General features: G+C 34.4%; 1 protein-coding gene across 1 annotated transcript in view; it reads left to right on the top strand.

The window, feature by feature from the left end:
- The window catches only part of LOC123711736 (protein kibra), a 68018-nt gene that overhangs the window by 2306 nt on the left and 47240 nt on the right, over nucleotides 1–18472 (top strand). Inside the window, exon 2 of the mRNA XM_045664467.1 lies at nucleotides 7983–8092. Coding sequence (XP_045520423.1) covers nucleotides 7983–8092 — 110 coding nt within the window. The remainder of the gene's footprint in view (nucleotides 1–7982; nucleotides 8093–18472) is intronic.

Raw genomic sequence — 18472 nt, 5'->3', positions numbered from 1 at the left:
TTATAAGTAGTATTGGTCTTGTAACGTAGCTGTCTTCAAGATTGTGTAACCTAAGTATGTGTAGAACATAATGTGGATGCTTCCCACGCACTACGCGCGCCTTCAAGCGTGACGTTAAAGGGGCTAGGCGCGTTGCGTTTCGTGTCTCCAACTTCGCATTCCCTTTGTAATTCAAGAAAAGCGCAAATAATGATAGGGCGTGGCTAACGATTTAGTAATGCTTACTTTAATATGACGATTTTATGTGACGTAATTACTATGCTAATGTTATCAGAGTTATTTTACGCCGATTAAAAAAAAGCATTATTGCCTTCTTTTGTGTTGGTTTCTGTTTTATTGATTTGACTTAGAGTCGGATTGTTATTGGACTTTTTTACTCCGTTTAAGTAAATTTGGAAAAGAGTCAATAAAAGTCTACCTAGTGTGTAACTAGTGTGGTATCATATAACAATTAGATTAATACTGAAGTTACAAAGTAAATGAGTGTAAAATTAGACATACTTCAATATTATCTATACAATTACGCGATAAAGGCAACCATTCTCCTATTTCTAATCAAAAATAAAATTCCATTCTTATCTATATGCCGTCACGAGGTTATTTATTCGACCGTAATGTTTTCTGTAATGTTCATTGCTACATCTATTTGATTTAATGTACTCACAGAAGCGTAAAATAACAATAGATCTTCAATGTATTATCTGATTGTTTCTTATTTCCCTATACAAACCAAATATGGGTAATATGTCCAAATGAAATTACAAAATTGCAAAACAAGAATGCTTCGATCAACTGTGGCCTCTGACACAAGAATGTGTTCGACTATAAAATGACTAAATAGGAAACGTTGAAGATATAAAATTTAATAACCATTTATATTTTGATTTGCATACGGTAGCCGTTGATTATCTAGTCGACGCGGCGGAGAGACGCCGGCCTCTAAAGAATGCTGGCTTTAAGTAATATTTCCTCTTAATATTTCGAGACAACTTAATGGCCACTGAAGACGTGCGATTCCAATCTATTAGATGATGGAATGAAAGCGACATTTTACCGCTATACGACTTGAGACTATTAAAACTCATTTACAATTCCCGAGAAGTTTTGGAGTTTAACAAGGTGCTTAATTAATAAAGATCGTAGATCATCTATATTTGACAAAGTTGTTAACTTTGATTGCCAAAGCATATAAGGCGTAGGAAATTCTAGAGGCCAGTTTTGATTTGACATAAATCATTTGAGATGTTTATCGGAATTCGTAGGCGTAACTCAAAACCGCAAAACGTACCTTGTTTCCGGGTAGTACTGTGCTATTTGAAATTACGAAGCGTTAAAACTATGTCGGTGTTAAGATCGTAAGCGTTTTGGAATGCAAACCACCTGTAATAGCGATAAGGTGATAGAAAACTGGCCGAGTTTACTCTAACATCGTTTTAAAATGCTGATTATATCGTAGAATAAACTAATAAAGCGGCCATTTTGGATGCAGGATAAATGCTAAGCGTTAATGAAGATAATAAGAAGATTTTTTGTGAAAAGCTGTTGTCTTGTTTTAAAGTTGACACACGGATTTTAATACAATCAAAGCGCTGTTTTGGGAAGTAAGATGTTACATGAAACAATGGTGAAAGAATTTGCTTGGAATGATTCTCCGAAGTTGAATCCATTCAATCCGTGGATGAATCGATACCAGGTTGTTTAGGTAATGGTTAACCATATTTTCCGGTGCAAACAATGTTGCTTTAATAACATCAGAAACATAGCTGCAAAATTTAACTTTCTATTAGGAAATGGAAAGTATCTATGGAGCACCGATGGGCGGGCAATCATCATCTAACATTGATTACATTCATGGCCTTAATGTTTATTTTTCTGGGTAAAATGTTGTTGTCTATGATAAATGACAACTTGGCCGCGTTAAAAATTGGAACCATATAAATTTCTATGAATTTTAAATAGGTAAGGTAAATAATTGTGCGAACATGTGTATGTATTTTTTTTATTAAAGTATTCCTACAGCTACTCATTAAACAATATTTAAATAATTACATTATACACAAAAGCCAAAAACGGAATACACATTCAAACATAAACATAAATCACAGTTTTACCTATTTATACAAAAAAAATATAACTAAGTACAAATTCATACTAAATTCTAGATTATAAGTTCTAAGATTATTGATCATTATAATAAATATTTAATATAAAGGAAGAATAACAAAGCCATTATTAATAAAAGATACCAGAGTTTATATATATGCTTAAAGCTAGTTGTTAATTAGGCTTACGTTGAATTAATTAAATAAACCTAGGAACTTGAATGACATTGACGCGTGTCACAATTGACATTTGACATTCAATAGACAACATCTATTTTAATCGCCTTAGATTATAAAGGATTATGAAGTTCCTAATAAAGTTGAAAATATCATTATAGTGGAATTTCCGACCAACAGTTTTTGTATTAGAGGATGATAAACTTCGGTTATTAGATATCATAAAATTCTTACCGACCAGAGCCTTATAAAGTACATAAACAGTAAAGTAATTCTAGGTCATGTTATCAGCATTGCCAATTTCTCTCGTATCAATTGATTGATATCTTTAAAATGCTCGTTTTCGGTTTCCAAGGTCTTTTTAGGAGCTCTCAGTTTGACATGATTAAGATTTTAAATTGACAAAAGCTAATGATTTACGTTTTTGGATCGACAGTGACTTTCCAATAACGATTAATGTTGAGTCGTGATATTCATTACATTTTGTCGCACGCGCCGTCCACTGCCGTGACGAAGACGGCTGGTATGCATCGTGATTCAGACAGAAACCCTATATTTCAATGTTTATGTAATCCCATTCGTTCGTCATATCAACAGCGTGCACATTAATCGAATATTCATTTATAACTGTTTCTATACGAAAGTAATTTCGAAATAAAAATATCTTACCAATAAATTACGGACGAGCCGATTCATTCCGACTGTTCGATGTGTCTGGGGAATGTCTTATACCAAATATAAATTCTCAAAGTCCAAGACGGGCTTCAGCCTTGGTACAGTGACGTGATGCGCGTTTCAACGCTGTACATTTTTGTTCACACTTGGCGCTGGAATGTCGTTTGTCAATGATCGAATAACGCGTGACGTCACGGCGTCACATTAGCTGCCATTGCATACCATCCATATAATAACTGCTTTCCAACGATTGCTGGACGTTTTGGGGGATAAATTTGGTGATTGGTGATGACGCAACGCGAAAAGAATGTTCCTATCTGTGCCTCGGTTTATGCACGCTCCGTTCGGTTCAGATACGAATTTTTATACGTATTGGATCATCCGGTTGGCAATCGGCATGCTTCGCCGCTCATTGCAACGTATTTAATTCGATTATAACTGCGTACGCTTTGTATCATCGGTTTTGAAAGGTTTGGAATGTGAGAGGACTCCGCGTTGACCCCTAACACACACCTTTTTTGGAACAGAAAGTCTGTTCTCGCCCCAGAGCTTCGTTTTGTTTTATACGACTGTGAATTTTTCCTTGAATTCGTGATTCCTTTGACACAGATTCGATGATTTCAAGAATTCGACCGGGGCAATGTACTCGTTCGCGCTAAAATCGAGATTGTTCGAACCTTAGACTGAGAGAATGTGCATTATGCGGGCTATTCGGATTAAAATATTTCCCGGGCGTTATTTATAGATTAGAAGTAGGTGTGCGTGTTCGTCTGTTGGTTGTTCGATGTGTGAGACAGCGTGGCACCGCCCTGGACCAGACGTTGGCGCAAGATTTGGCTGTGGAAATAATTGACGAGAACCCCAATCATCTAGCGCAAATCGTTATTACAACTTGCGAAAGAGGTTGCAACAAGTTCGTTAATCTCTGTCAATTATCTACAGAAAAAGAAGATTAATAGAAAATGTGGTGGAGAGCTTGTCACGACGTCGTTTCTCACCTGAAGGAATGTCGTAAAATATCGGTGCTTTTAATTTAATAAAATTACCGAAAGCAGGTAGAAAATTCGCAGTTCTATTTGGCCACATTGGCCTTATGCTTAGTCCTGGATACTTTGATGTTTGATACAGGCTCAGATGTTTCTGCAATTTATAGAAGTCCAGTTAGTTACAATATAATGCATGTCATCTATGGTTTATTTTGCAAGGAATAAGTAGGTATTTTACCCCCTTTGGTGATTTCCGAGGGCCCATCTTGGGGACGTGTGTCTGGTGTGGACATGGTCTCAATACCTTTCTGAGCAGAGAGCTTTCAGTGCAGACCCAGACCACATCCATGGCGGGGACGTGCGTTAGCGCATTTTACAGTAAAAAAGATCATTGTATCCCGTCCTTGGCGAGCTGGAGGCGTCCGTGGCATGGTTATAACGACCGTAAAAAGGGTAATTAAAAATCCAATTCGAGGCAATTTCCTCCTATAAAACAATTTATTTTCAGAACTTGCAATGATTGCTTTGAATGTTTGAATTCCTTCGTTATCAGTCTAGGCTTTTTTTTATTAATTTATCGCAATTGCCAGGCCTTAATTAGTGATAAACATGTTTTGACGTAAAGATAACCGCATTCTTCAATCACGCCACTTTAATATTGATAAAATGTTATGTCTACGGGTGATATACAGAAATGGGCGCTTAGCGCTAAGTCTGACTTACATACGTCAAAAATGTATTGGATTTTGACATGTGTCATAGATCGCGCGTGGTTTAAAAAAAACAACTTTGTTATACAGAATAAAAAAGCATAGATAAATCTGTGGGGCCTTATATTTTGAATCTCGACAAAAGGTCGACATCGCACTCGCGAGCCCTTTGGCATTGAGAGTGTCCATGGGCGGCAGTATCACTTAACATTAGGTAAGCCTCCGTTTGCCCCCAGATCTATAAAAAAAGGCTTTACTGAAGTTTTACCGAACCAATTCGACTTAAGGTTCTACAAGAAAATTCCTAAAAGGCTGACAATGCACTTGCGAGCCTTAACAATAGAATTATAGATTCTACAAAAGTTGTGATACCTATCGTATTGATTATAGCGATATATTGTTAATCCTACTTCTAAGAATAAAAAAAATTATTTTTGATTAGCATATTAATTTATAAAACAGCCGATGACTTTGTATTATCACCTAATATATATCATAATTAATATCAGCTAAAATCTAATTTATTTTTTATTTTTGAATCAAGCAAAGACGTGAAAGAACCTGATAGTGAATGAAGAAACTTTCAATGCAAATGTTACGTAACTTGAAAATTCTGTTTACTAAAATAATAGCAACAATAAAAATTCCTCCGCGTTTGATTGGTATCGTTGTGTGTAACTGTCTATGTGTGCGATTAGGGATACCGTGACACGGGTCACCGTTTCCAAGAAACGCCTGACGTCCCGGTGACAGGACTGGTTTTGCGGGCGCAACATTGTAGTCTATATCCATCCTTGTCTTACACATGGCGGATCATCTTTCGCTGCATTGGCGCCCTCTATCCCCTCAACTCAACTCCGGTAGCTTACGAATTTCCATTGAAGATTTGGCGACGTTATGTAAATGCTTGGGCAATTTGAAATAAAATCGCTATGTTACTTTCTTTTTGTTTAAACGACCATTACGTGTTAAAATTCCTTTAAATTGGCTCATTAATACTTTCTCGGACGAACGGTAGCTCGGAGTTTAACCTTACACGGTTACCATTACAGTCTGAGTGATTACAAAATTGCCAATAATCGAAACGTTAACGTCACGCAAACGAAATGTCAAATTTAAGAGCTCTTGTTTTGGAACTGGACACGAATTCCAACAGTCCAATAACGTAAATATTTTTATAAATAATTATTTAAGTAAAACCTTAATTAACGTTTTAATGTCAATTTGACATGTAAATGTTTTTTTTATTGCAATGAGGAAATATAAGTGTTCGAAATACATAATTTCAATTTAATAATTTTTGATGACGGTGATCCCAAATATTTTTTCTCGGCCGATCGTCACATTTATTAGTTGAGTCGTTGTTGAGATTTATTCGGGTTACGTTAGACACATTTTTATTTTTGTTAATTATAATTGATAATAGTTACGTCCACTAGTTAGAATTTTATAGTGAGTGTTTAGTGCGGTTTTGAGAACTATCGTGAGGCAAGGTATTATTAGCATCAGTCTAACCTCTCTATGTTCCCAAACTAATAGAATTTATTCAAATCCTTACGGCTGATAATATTGTGTGTCTTTCTTCCTGGTAAGAAGATATTGTAACGAGGTATGTACTCAGGACTTATTATTCTAGTATAAGATTATGTATCGACGGCCACCGAACCGATCTTTGTGGTACAATAGGGTATACTATAAAGGCTGTAATGGCAACATAATTTTTTTGTAATATTCTATTTTAGAATTTTCCACCATTTTAATTTGCAAGGAGGTTTAATAAGCACGAATCGAAATAGATTCTTAATTTAAAAATCCAGTTTCTCGAATGCAAATATGAAGTTTTTGCAGCAAGTAGCCGGCGCCTTCGAACCACGCCCCTGCTTCTGGCCTGACTTATCAATAATTACTCTAGCCATTATCTCTAGCAAAACTAGTTCGTGTCTGAGTCCGCCCCACAACACTGGAATGCTATTTTAGTTTATAGAAAACGCTCTCGATTTCCTGTCCATATAAGATAGGACTTCATTCCAGGATTTAATTTTATGACTTGTATTCAAACATTTTTAAATATCATTTATTTTATACTATACATATGCCGTTTCTGTACGCATTATTCAGCGCTACAACTTCTAGAAGTTATCCTGTAAACGTCAAGGCAGGTAGCCATTTAATGTTGTTTTCTATTGATCAAATTTAAATCGGTTTAGTAGATTCAGATATTTATTAACTTCCAAGTGACTATGATACCTGTGCCACACCAAGTTGGGAGACGTTTGAGATTAACACGTTTTGTTACAATATTTAATTGTAATAGATGTTTCTATCAATTGGTGAAAGAAAAGGGAGGATACTCCGAAGTTGGAGCCAATTATTTTGCATATAATACAATGACACGGGTGTAGAAATCTGTGTCCCTCGATTCGAGTTTGTTACATACTAATCAAGTATAGCAAACTCTTATTTAGACAACACATAAAATTATCTTGTCGAAAGTAATAATGCGTTCTTGTTTGTTTTTAATGATATACAATATGCTTGGGATTCGTGGGAACTCGCATTATGGGAAGCTATTTTAACGAATTATTGGGTACATACATAATTACTAGTTAAAAAACTACGGGTCTCAAGTATGAGTTTGATACATGACTTAAATTGTAATTTTCTTCATAGTATCTTGTTATTCTCGTTGATTTGAGAGCTTTTTGACGTTCATAACAGTACAGTACTCTTGTGACCAAATTAAGTTATACTTCTTTTGACGTATTAGGGGAAAACTATGAGAGTAAATTTTTACGATGCGCACGCACACCGTCACAAAAAACCGACACCCTGAAGTTAGCATAGTCAACATTTTAAAATAAAAAGTATAGTTTTTTATACAAACGTAGAATAAGGTGAAAGTTGGAATTGTTAAAAAGGTTTTTATCTTGTTACGCCAAAAAAGTATAACTTCTAACGCGTGTACATAGGTACACACAGTATTTTTTTCATGTTGTCATGTGTATATATGTTTTAATTGCTTTGTTTTGTTTAAAAAGGCCGGGCCTTAGCCCTCTGGCAATATGAGTGTCTATGGTCTACCCCTTAACATCGCCTTCTGCCCGTTTGACTTCTTATGTGAAGACGAAATTAATAGAAAACTCACGTTTGTTTTTAGTTAAAGATTATAGAAAAATAACAAATTCCATAAAATATTTTCAAACATAAAGCTAATAAAAATATTATAGCCGTATAAGCCGAATTCCACGGAATGCGATATTTATTAAATATATTAAAAACAGGTTTTGGGCGACGCGATATTGATTAGAACTAAGCAAGAATTCTTGTTACAGATATACGAAGCCCCAGTCGTTTGCGGACTGCATTGGCAATGAACTGCCACTTGGTTGGGAGGAGGCCTACGACCCTCAAATCGGGCCATACTACATCAACCATGTCAATCGTGAGTATTCTATGACCTTTGTAAAACACTTGTTTATGGAAGAGATATTTTTCTGAGTCTGTTTTAGTCTGTGGAAACCTTGGAACTAAATTACAAGTGAATTGTCAAAATTAAAAACGGTACGCCATAACTATTCACAAGAATTCAAAAATGGAATTTTCTAGGTATAGAAAAACTGCATCTAAAAACCTTTTTAGTATTGTAAAATACACCTTAGTCCATAGTAATAAGCGCTATTATTCACTAGAAATCAAAAATTGAACCATCAAAGCAATATAATTTTAAAATATTCAAACGCTACTGTATTAAAATTTTAAAATGGAATATTTTTGACAATAGATTGTTATAGGTTAACTTCAGTTGGTTCTGATTTGCCACAGCGCTCGGTAAATAAAATAGTCTTAAAGGTATTTTCGATACACGAACCGTGTTTATACTCGATTACAGGCTGTTCTTGGGTAAAAGTACACATTTTAAACGATTTCTAAATGAATCATTCCACTTTCATTAATTCTCTTGGGAATTCCAACTGGTTTATTACAATAACACACTCTACACAGTATTCCGAATAATTAAAATATTTATCGGACGAGTCGTTCAGCAAATAATCTGTTGCTTTTATATCCAATAGAAAAAAATATTTCAAACAAATGAGTATTGTCATACTTTAAATAAAGTCTTTATTTATCTCAGACTTTTGTATCTGTTTCATGATAATTTCTCAATCTAATAGGCAAGTAGATGATCGGTCTTCTGTGTCTGACACTCTGTCGACTTTTTGGGTTTAAGGCAAGCCGGTTTCCTCACGATGTTTTCCTTCACCGTTCGAGCGAATGTTAAATGTGCACGTAGAAAGAAAGTCAGGTCAGGAAGAAAATCCAAATCGTACCTCGACCTGCGCTGAGAGTCGATCAAAGCTACTAAGCCAACACTGCTGCTAACTAGCTATCTATTGGCGAGTTAATATTTATTTACACTTCGGTGCATACGGTAAAATTAAAATAATAAAATAAAAAGCATGGAAACCGTCAGTATTTAACAGTATCACTTACAACTAATTATTATATACACATATAAATTACCAACATAGACTTTATATCCTTCGTAACGACCATTCTATTTTAATTTATTAGCGTACTTTGGCATATTTACATTCAACTATTACCAAAAATATTCGGTGAATCACAAAACTGGTTTCGTTAATTAAAATTTCACAACACCTACGTCATAACGTGATTTCATATTTATGTCGCTTTGCCTTACTGGTCCTCTTAAATAATACAATTAAATTAAAATTTAGCTTCAATTCTCTTCTGTGTGTAATTGTGTATAACTTTTTTTTACCTACGATACTACGTTTTTACTTCTACAAAACTAATGAATAGCTTATTAAACTAAGGTGATGTTCCTTAACAGTCTTAGTGTCTATAATGTTTTGACACTATGTTCGTGTGTCCGAGATACCGCACTTGCACTTATATTCACTACACTAGGTTTAGTAACTCAAAAGGTTTTTAGTTCTCTTTAGGCGTCTATTCCTGTCGTGTCAAGAGGTTAGATTGTCTCGGCATTCACATGGCTATATAGCCTGTTTATTTTTAATATACCCTGGTGCATTGACAATGTTCCGAAGCACCTTGTTCTGAAAGCGGTGTATTATTTCTGAATTGCTCTTTAAAAAAATGTGTTTAACTAAAGTATAAAATAAGTAGATATGAATATTTATACATATAAAATAAATTCGACTTAGGGTTCTTTAAGAAAGCGAAGAAACTAATTCTGAAAAGGCCGCAACGCACTCGCGTATTGTGACTGTCCATGAGTGGCAGTATTATTTATCATCAGATAAGCCGCATGGCCATATGGGGCATATGGGCAGTGTATAAAAAAATATTCGAATATATGCGTGGAACTAAAAATCATATTTAATTTAAAATTATGCTCCTCACTTACTAGACTACTTTACTCTAATTAATCAATGTAGTTAAATGGAGGTAAGAAGTGTGGTCTGGAAAATTGCAATGAAAAGATGATTAAGCAATAGCTGTGGTCAGTAGTTGTCGCCCAGCCGGAGACGCCAAGATCACAATACCTAAGCTGGGGCAAAAATAAACTTTTTAGAAACGGGAATATTTGACTGTCCTGCTGCCTAGTTTCTCGGACCGATCTGCCTGATCGCGTGCCACGTACCATAGTCCTTTATATATAAAAAAAGCCAATAGCGATAAAAATTTATTAAGTATGTTCATCAAATACAAACGACTAGTTTTTTTTGATATTCTAGAAAGAATTACTGCCTATATTACTTCAGACATTATCCTTCTAATGGTGAAAGTTTATGCATTGCCGTCCAGTTTAAAAGAAATAAAACCTTTTCCAAATTTATAAAACATAAAAGTACATATAATTAACAACATACCTATAAAATAATAACAATTAAAACACACACGTATAGAGATATATATCTATGTATATAAAAATTGAATATAAATTAATGGAATAAATATGTATTTACAAAATATCAAAAAAGGCCCTTCTAGCATTTATTTATATCTAGAACGAGTCTCTAAGAAATTATTTCCTGCCTATATTAAATGCCTGTTGTAACATTGATGCGACCTACGTGCACTTTTGTAAAAATATTTTTCATATTGTTAGTAACTAATATTTTTATATTATATAGCTCATTTTCAAATAATTTCATAACACGATGTATATAACTAACCTACTCTAAATTTTCTCGCTAAGTGAATGTAATTCTTTGAGTAATAAAGTATCTTTGTTTTTTGTATGTTCTCTATGAAAGGTATCTCCTGGCCGTTAGAAACTTATCCATCGTTACAATATTAGTATAGCATACATAAATGTTTTTTTTTAATATGCATAAATTAATTATAATTTATACGATGACACACAAGATAAGAGGTAACAAATACGTCTGGATTTTATGAGTTTTTATATTAAAACGGTCGTAAATCAAAGCTTTCTTAATTAGATCATACTATTTTAAATCTAAAACGTTAAGTTATATTGTATATAATTTTAATTTACGAAACATTCTATAGTGAACATATTAACGTAAATTTTATATAATCTAGACAATCTATTTTTACATCCGAGGATTTTATGTGGGATGCACAACCAGAATCTCTGTTACTCAAACTCAAAATAACTTTATTCATATAAGTAACCAATTGCACGTATGAACGTCAACATAAAAGATGTTAAATTTATTCTAAATGTACATTTACAACCAGTTCGCAAGTTAACGGCGTAGAGCGTGTAAGAAGAACTGGCAAGAAACTCTGCGACACACTTTTTAATCGCCTAGTTTTGAGTCATACAAATTGTTTGCATGGCAGAGCAACCATAAATATTTTAACTGGAGCAAATTACTCCCAAGGAATAAGATCATTTAAATAATAGTCACATTTATAAAAAGCCCCAAGATTCAGAGACCACGAACGCTGGAAAGCACGCGAAACGTCGGAAAAAAATTTAAATTTAAAATTATGTAAATAATTATAAGTTTATAATAATAATACATAGCTTCAATCCGTTTAAAAAGTGTTTTCTTAAGAATTATTCTTCTTATAGTGCCATCGCTATTCCAAGGTTTGTGCTTGACTTGGAGCTTTGAAAAACCAAATCAAACCATAGGATTATGATCATTTCATTATTAGCATGGGCGGATCGTGAATTTATGGGGGGGCTTTGGGCTATTACGGAGAAATCCGACATAATAGCGCTCGAAAAAATACAGCGTACAGGGAATTCCCCGTTCAACAGACGCGCATGGGTTGTGTAATCACAGGGATACCTTTGGATTTTTTTTTAAATTTCAGATATTATTTTAAATTTAAAATATCGCCTGTTGTTTTCAGTGCGGAGTGGGAGTCTTTGTATCCACGGACCCCTGGGCTGCATCCCAAAAAGCTCTTAAAGTAGATCCGCCCCTGATTATTAGAATTGTGGATTTCAATCGAAATTGCGCAAATTGGTTGGATTTGATTCTATCGATATGTTAAACCAAGAATTCCAATTCGACATTTTTAGTACTTGGAGTTATAAGATGCGTATTCCAAATACAAAATTCTATAGATTACTTCCAAACGATATCGTGTTTAGACGTTTAATTCAATATAACGGGTCTCTAGTGATTAGACTAAAGCCCTTAATTACTGGGAACAGTTAGGTTTATTTATTACAGTTAAAATCGAGTAAGCCAATGTAAATTCCACACTATTATCATAAGTAACGATAATGTCGGTTTGAATGGGCATTCCAAATTTAAATTTTGCTTAACACTGACGTAGTTGTATGCAGATCACGTTAGTCGTCAGTATTAAAGATATCATGTATTTAAGAGTTTTAGGGCGCCTTCAAATTTGCCGCAACCTAATTCGCTCCAAACGCCTGTCTCTAAGTTTGATATTCGTATTGTAGAACATATTTTCACGAAGGACTGACGAAGAAACACTGTTCTTAGTATTACTATTGAAGCGTTGACATGGACACATACACTTCAAGACATGGGCATACAGCGAACTGAAAGACGATAAAAAAATCTTATATATAGTCAAGTTTGTATTAAAAAATTCAAAATTTCTTTATTCAATAACAAGTTACATTGTTTTAGCAGGTATTGGAACTGAACTAAGTGTAGGAAGACCTGTACATACCAGGGTACTCCGCTCCAATGGTTTAATGAAATAGTAACTAAAAAATAATTTAAACCAAATTATATTATAAAGAAAAACAAAAAGCTAAGACTTATTACTAAACTATGGATAAAGGTTTACATAAAAAAAATAACATCTATTTGAGGTTAATACATGAGAGTTCAATCAAACATCTGTTTTTATATGATAAAGCTTGGTGTGCTCAGCAAGGCAAGACGGTACTTTACTTCGGATTACCGGAGTGTCGAGGCAGAATACGAAATTCCATCCGTATCACATCGACGTCCGTCGTTTCATAACTGAGTGTTTAAGGCAGTTTTGCTGCGCATTACCAGCCACCCACTGAAGTATTTCGAACCAATTCGACTTAGGGTTCTTCGAGAAAATAGCGTTTCAATTCTTAAAAGACATACACGCGAGCACTCAGTCATAATTAAGTATGGCTGTTAACATTAGGTGAGACTCCCACCTGTTCTAAAAAAAATTTTTATGAAAATATTTTTTAATATTTTTAGCATTACACTTAATATGTATGAAACTTATTAAAAGCCTTAAAGCTATGATGAAATTAAGTCAAGGTATAATGTTAAAATGTAGTTTTAAAGATTCCAGATCATTATTCATAGTTAATGCACGAAGTCGTTAGTATAATTATTATTTAGCTCACCCCAGCTCGTTATTTTGCCCAAGGCACATTTTTCGCTACATATTATTACTCAGATAGGCTTAGGTTTTAAATATAAGAGGAAATATTGTTTTGTATGGATACTCTATGATTATTATTTATCTTTAATATTATTCTACAGATTTTTGAAGATTTATTGTAACGAATATCAAAAAGTACGCATTTATCAAGAATGTTTTTTTTTTAAATAAATGCGCCTACGCAAACTCGCGCCATGGAGATTGACGCGGGGACTGTGGGGCTGTGTCTACTCAAAGCCCTCTGGTATTCAGACGTAAAAACACCTCGCCTTAAGATGGGCCCGAGGGGTTTGCTAAGGTAAAAGGAATGTTGAATTGCCAACCACTAGCAACTTCCATCGTGGGCCAAGGATACTGTTAAATACATTCCAAACCTCATAGTCTATTTTCTTAGGTACATACTTACTGCTTGCTTTAGAGATTCGAGCGTGCCCTCCATGTATGGTTCAAGCACTCGTCCGGTACCGTAAAACCCTCCCACAGCGCAGAACACAAATTCAATTTTATAGACCGACCGGGAATCAAACCCGATACTGGTCACCTTATAAGACCGCTAGGCTATGTGGACCTTTTCTTGCCTGAGTGACAGGTCAATTAAAAGAATTTTACATCATGCGACCATGCCAACTCCTGCTGAACGTTACCCCTACTAACTTCAAATACCCAGAAATATCGATTAAAATCCCCTAAAGTTTTTATAATTATCAACGAATTCGATTTGTTATGGAGGAGCTGGAAAGCCTGGCACAGGTATTTTTTACTTAAAAGGGTTCCAAATTTTATTTTTTGTTTGTTATATAAAGATCAATAAATACAGAATTCTATGTTATTTCTCTGTCTTCTCTGTTTTGTAAGCAGTGTTGTGTAGAGCAGTGTTGGCCTAGTGGCTTCCGCGTGCGACTCTCATCCCTGAGGTCGTAGTTTCGATCCCCGGCTATGCACCAATGGATTTTCTTTCTATGTGCGCATTTAACATTAGCTCGAACGATGAAGGAAAACGTCGTGAGGAAACCGGCTTGCATTAGATCCTTAGTCGACGGTGTGTGTCAGGCACAGAAGGCTGATCACCTACTTGCCTATTCAGTTTACAAACGACCATGTAACAGATACAGAAATGTGAGGCCCAGAACTTAAAGGTTGTAGCGCCATTGATTATTATTATTGTTTTCTAAGATATGCCTTAGAAGTGTCTTCAAAATCTCATACTAGTTTAGCCAGTCTCGTCTCAGAATTAAACTATAAAAACCGTATAAAATGTACTTGGTTAAGGTATTTTCGAATTGCATCCTGGAAACCGGTGATTTCGCGGTATGACAAGAAAAAATGCAGCACGGCGCCAGCAACACTGACATTTAGAGTAATGTATGTGAATTAATTAATAATTCTTCGAGAGATGATTCAGCGCTCATTTATAAGCAAGTAACGGAAGTGCGCCCGGCAAGTCAAATACAAAAGACTTATGATTCATTGTGTTGAGGCTAAAGGCGACATTTTTAACGCCGTTATCACAGGCTTTACATAAAGGCACTGTTATTTCACACTAAAGCTACTTATGTAATATGTACACGTGGACATTTTGAGCTAAATGCGAAATATTTAAACAGGGAAAATCTCGAGTTTGGATTCTCAACTAGGGTCGATAATAATTTCCAATTAAATTCAGTCGCGTAGAATATGAAAAATGTTGCTACAGATAATAATTAAATTGGACAATATAAGTCACATTTTGTATGGCATATTCGCATATATATTTTTTTTAAATATAAAGTTCCAGAATTAAATTTCAGGTCATTCACCGCTTAAAGGTCACGAATTCGTGACTTGACCTATCAGCTGTTTCTCCTAAATATACATGACCCATTTAAAACGATTTATAATCTAATATATTAAATTCTCGTGTCACAATGGCCGTTGCCATACTCCTCCGAAACTTGACCGATTCTTATGAAATTTTTTATGCATATTCAGTCTTTCAAACCCCTGAGTAGTAAGGGGTGTCCACCCTAAAATTTATTTTCGGGATATTTTTTTTTATAATACTGCATACAATAATATATACAACTATTATCAACTCCTTTATTTTATTTGTTAATTAGAAAATTATGACTTGAAATCTAAGGTTCATATAGAGAGAAATTCACAGACAAACCTAAAAAGTTTTCATTTCGGAAAACTCAGACAGTCTCTGGGGTAGCATAGCAAATGTTCCATGTTGGTATGTACTATAAAGGTAGTCTAAGTTAAATCACATTAAGGAGAAACGAAGTTCGCGGTGGCAGCTAGTATTATATTGATTTATGTATAACAATTATTTAATAGATACGTTACAGCGTTGATATACTGTTTTAATGATACATTTTAATCTTAAATAGGTAATAAATATTTAATATATTTATATTTATTAATGTGTAATTTTCGTGTTTTTTATGCAGAAGGTATGGTATGGTCACCAGATGTTAAGTGATACCGCTGCCCATGAACACTCATATTGCGAGCCGCAATTGCGTTGCTGGCCTATCAAAAATTGGAACGACATACGTCGAGGTGACACGGATGTATTCTTTCGTCTACAACATTAGTTGTTATATTAAAGTCATATAAAATAACAAATATTTATCTAAACGTTTTTCTAGAATCACACTAGGTGAAAATTGTAAACTGATAGTTTTTGAGATTATCCCGGTCAAATAAATATATTTTTTGATATCCTCCCCTCAACTTCTCTAACGTTTAATCTGTGTCAACAGGTACTTAGTAGTAAAAATGCCATAGAGTACAGCGTACAATTGTCGTATAATCGGATTTGAGTGGCAATCACTCGGCCTTGTGCGTCCAGAATTGAAATAATTGGAAGATCGCCGCACTTTGTATGTCACGCTCTGTACAAGTGACTCTGGAATGTCATTGCATGCAAATTGGTTTCAGTATGTATGGGTTATGGGTTTGTAAAGTTAAACTTAAAAAACTTGTATGAAACATTTCAATACTTTTCACCACGAACTTAGAAATTCTTTATTTATTAAAACAGTGTTATTTATATAATTGCAAAGGCCTCATCTGATGTTAAATGGACACTCAATGCCAGAAGACTCGCCGTTGCCGGCCTTTTAAAATTAGACGCACTTTTGAAAGACCCGAAGTCGAATTGGTTCGAAAATACTCAAGCGAGCGGCTGGTTACGCATAGTGGTGGTACGCGGCAAAGTCTGCCTTAAAAAACGCTCATTTGTGGAACGACGGACGTCGAGGTGATACGGATGGAATTTCGTATTCTTCCTGGACGTCCGATGATAAAACTCAGTTGCTGGTATTATATATAAATTAAATTTAACGGATACCACCATATATACGAAGAACATTTTGCAACACCAACAATTTTTATATTTAAAATATTATAACACTATGTCACATACAGATCAACAATAGTTAAACCATTCTTCTTCTCATCTCGTACACTCTTGACGTGGTACACTCGTGATCGTTATGTAGTAGTGTTATTAGAAGGGGCAGATGTGATGCGCTTTACGACGTTTCACAACTGTTGCCTGTTAGAGGTCATCCTGCTGAGTGAACCACTTACGGCAGACTTGATATGTTCAGTCCAACGCGTAGGTGATCTTCCGCGCGGTCTAGTGCCTTCCACCGTCCCTTGGATGCGAGATTGTACTGTTGACAATAGAAGCTGCTACCGAGTTCTTGAAGTATCAAGACTTTTGTACGAAACTCGGTCTACAAAACCCCAAGCTTTCTCCTCCAGCACCACATTTCCAAAGCATCTATTTTCTGCGTTTCCACATCTCGCAAGGTCCACGTTTCAGTCGCGTATAGAAGTATGGCCATAATCACGAGACACGTATATAATATAAGTGTTTTCGCGAGTTAAATTATATGTTTTTCCATAGATTTTTTATTTAGTTTAATTACCTATGTTGAAACTTAAACATTTAGTCTAGAAATGATTTAATTTGAAATAATTCCCTAAACTAAGAACAATTTCAACTGTTTGTTTTGTAATATTAAAAACAACTCCTATTTAAACCAAAACAAAGAATACTAATACATATATGTAATGCATGTTGTGACCTTAAAAAAGTTCACACTCAAATTAACACCATCCATATAAAGACTGCATGTTAAAAAGTATGCAAATTCTAATGTATGCAACGATTTTTAAAATGACACTTCTTGTGAACTGATAGTATAAAATAAATCCTAAATTTTATAAAAAATATTGTTAATAATGCCGAAAACTAGGATATCAAGTCGTAAATTAAATACAGTAATTAATGGTCGTTACACTGTTGTGTTCTAAGCATTTTTGTAAAGAGGAACGTTTGTAAAGACTTATCAGCTGTGGTCTGTGGTGGAATTGTCTTATGATTGACTTACAACCATTTAAGTTTTGGCGAGAAATTTAATAATCGATAAAACAGATTTTAACTTCCAATTTAAAACTATACTCTCAGAGATATAGTATCTACAAAATAGAAGAAGAAAAATCTAGAATTTTACGACATATGTCATTATGACATACGTTATTATGACTTAGTTTGAAATAAATGTAGTTTTGATTTTTATTCAAAACACTATTGAAGAGAAATCCAGCTAGTTGAAAAGGTATTTTTGTATTTACTTATTAAACCTTAATAATGGTTATGGTAGCTATATGCTTTATAAGTAAAATATCTAATAGAAATTGGTATTTGAGACATATGACAAACAAATTATTAGAGAAACAGATACTGTATGACTTTTGACATCACAGGGCAAGCAATATTTAATATGATTTGACTTTTCAATCGACAAATTGTATAAATATAAATATGTATTTTGAATGTCCGAAAGGAATACACGTACGACATACATGCTCGTGCTTCCTAATTCGTCCTCAGAGCACTTCAAAGTTTCTGTACAAAAAAGTATCGCTGACGATAGGAATTTTTACGTAAACAAAAGACTGTCGACAAAAATGTTGCATGTCAATCAATTATGTA

The sequence above is a fragment of the Pieris brassicae genome, chromosome 7, assembly GCF_905147105.1.
Source record: "Pieris brassicae chromosome 7, ilPieBrab1.1, whole genome shotgun sequence".
NCBI classification, from domain to species: Eukaryota; Metazoa; Arthropoda; class Insecta; order Lepidoptera; family Pieridae; genus Pieris; species Pieris brassicae.
The sequence above is the reverse complement of the archived record's forward strand: the minus strand, read 5'-3'. Positions and strand labels throughout refer to the sequence as shown.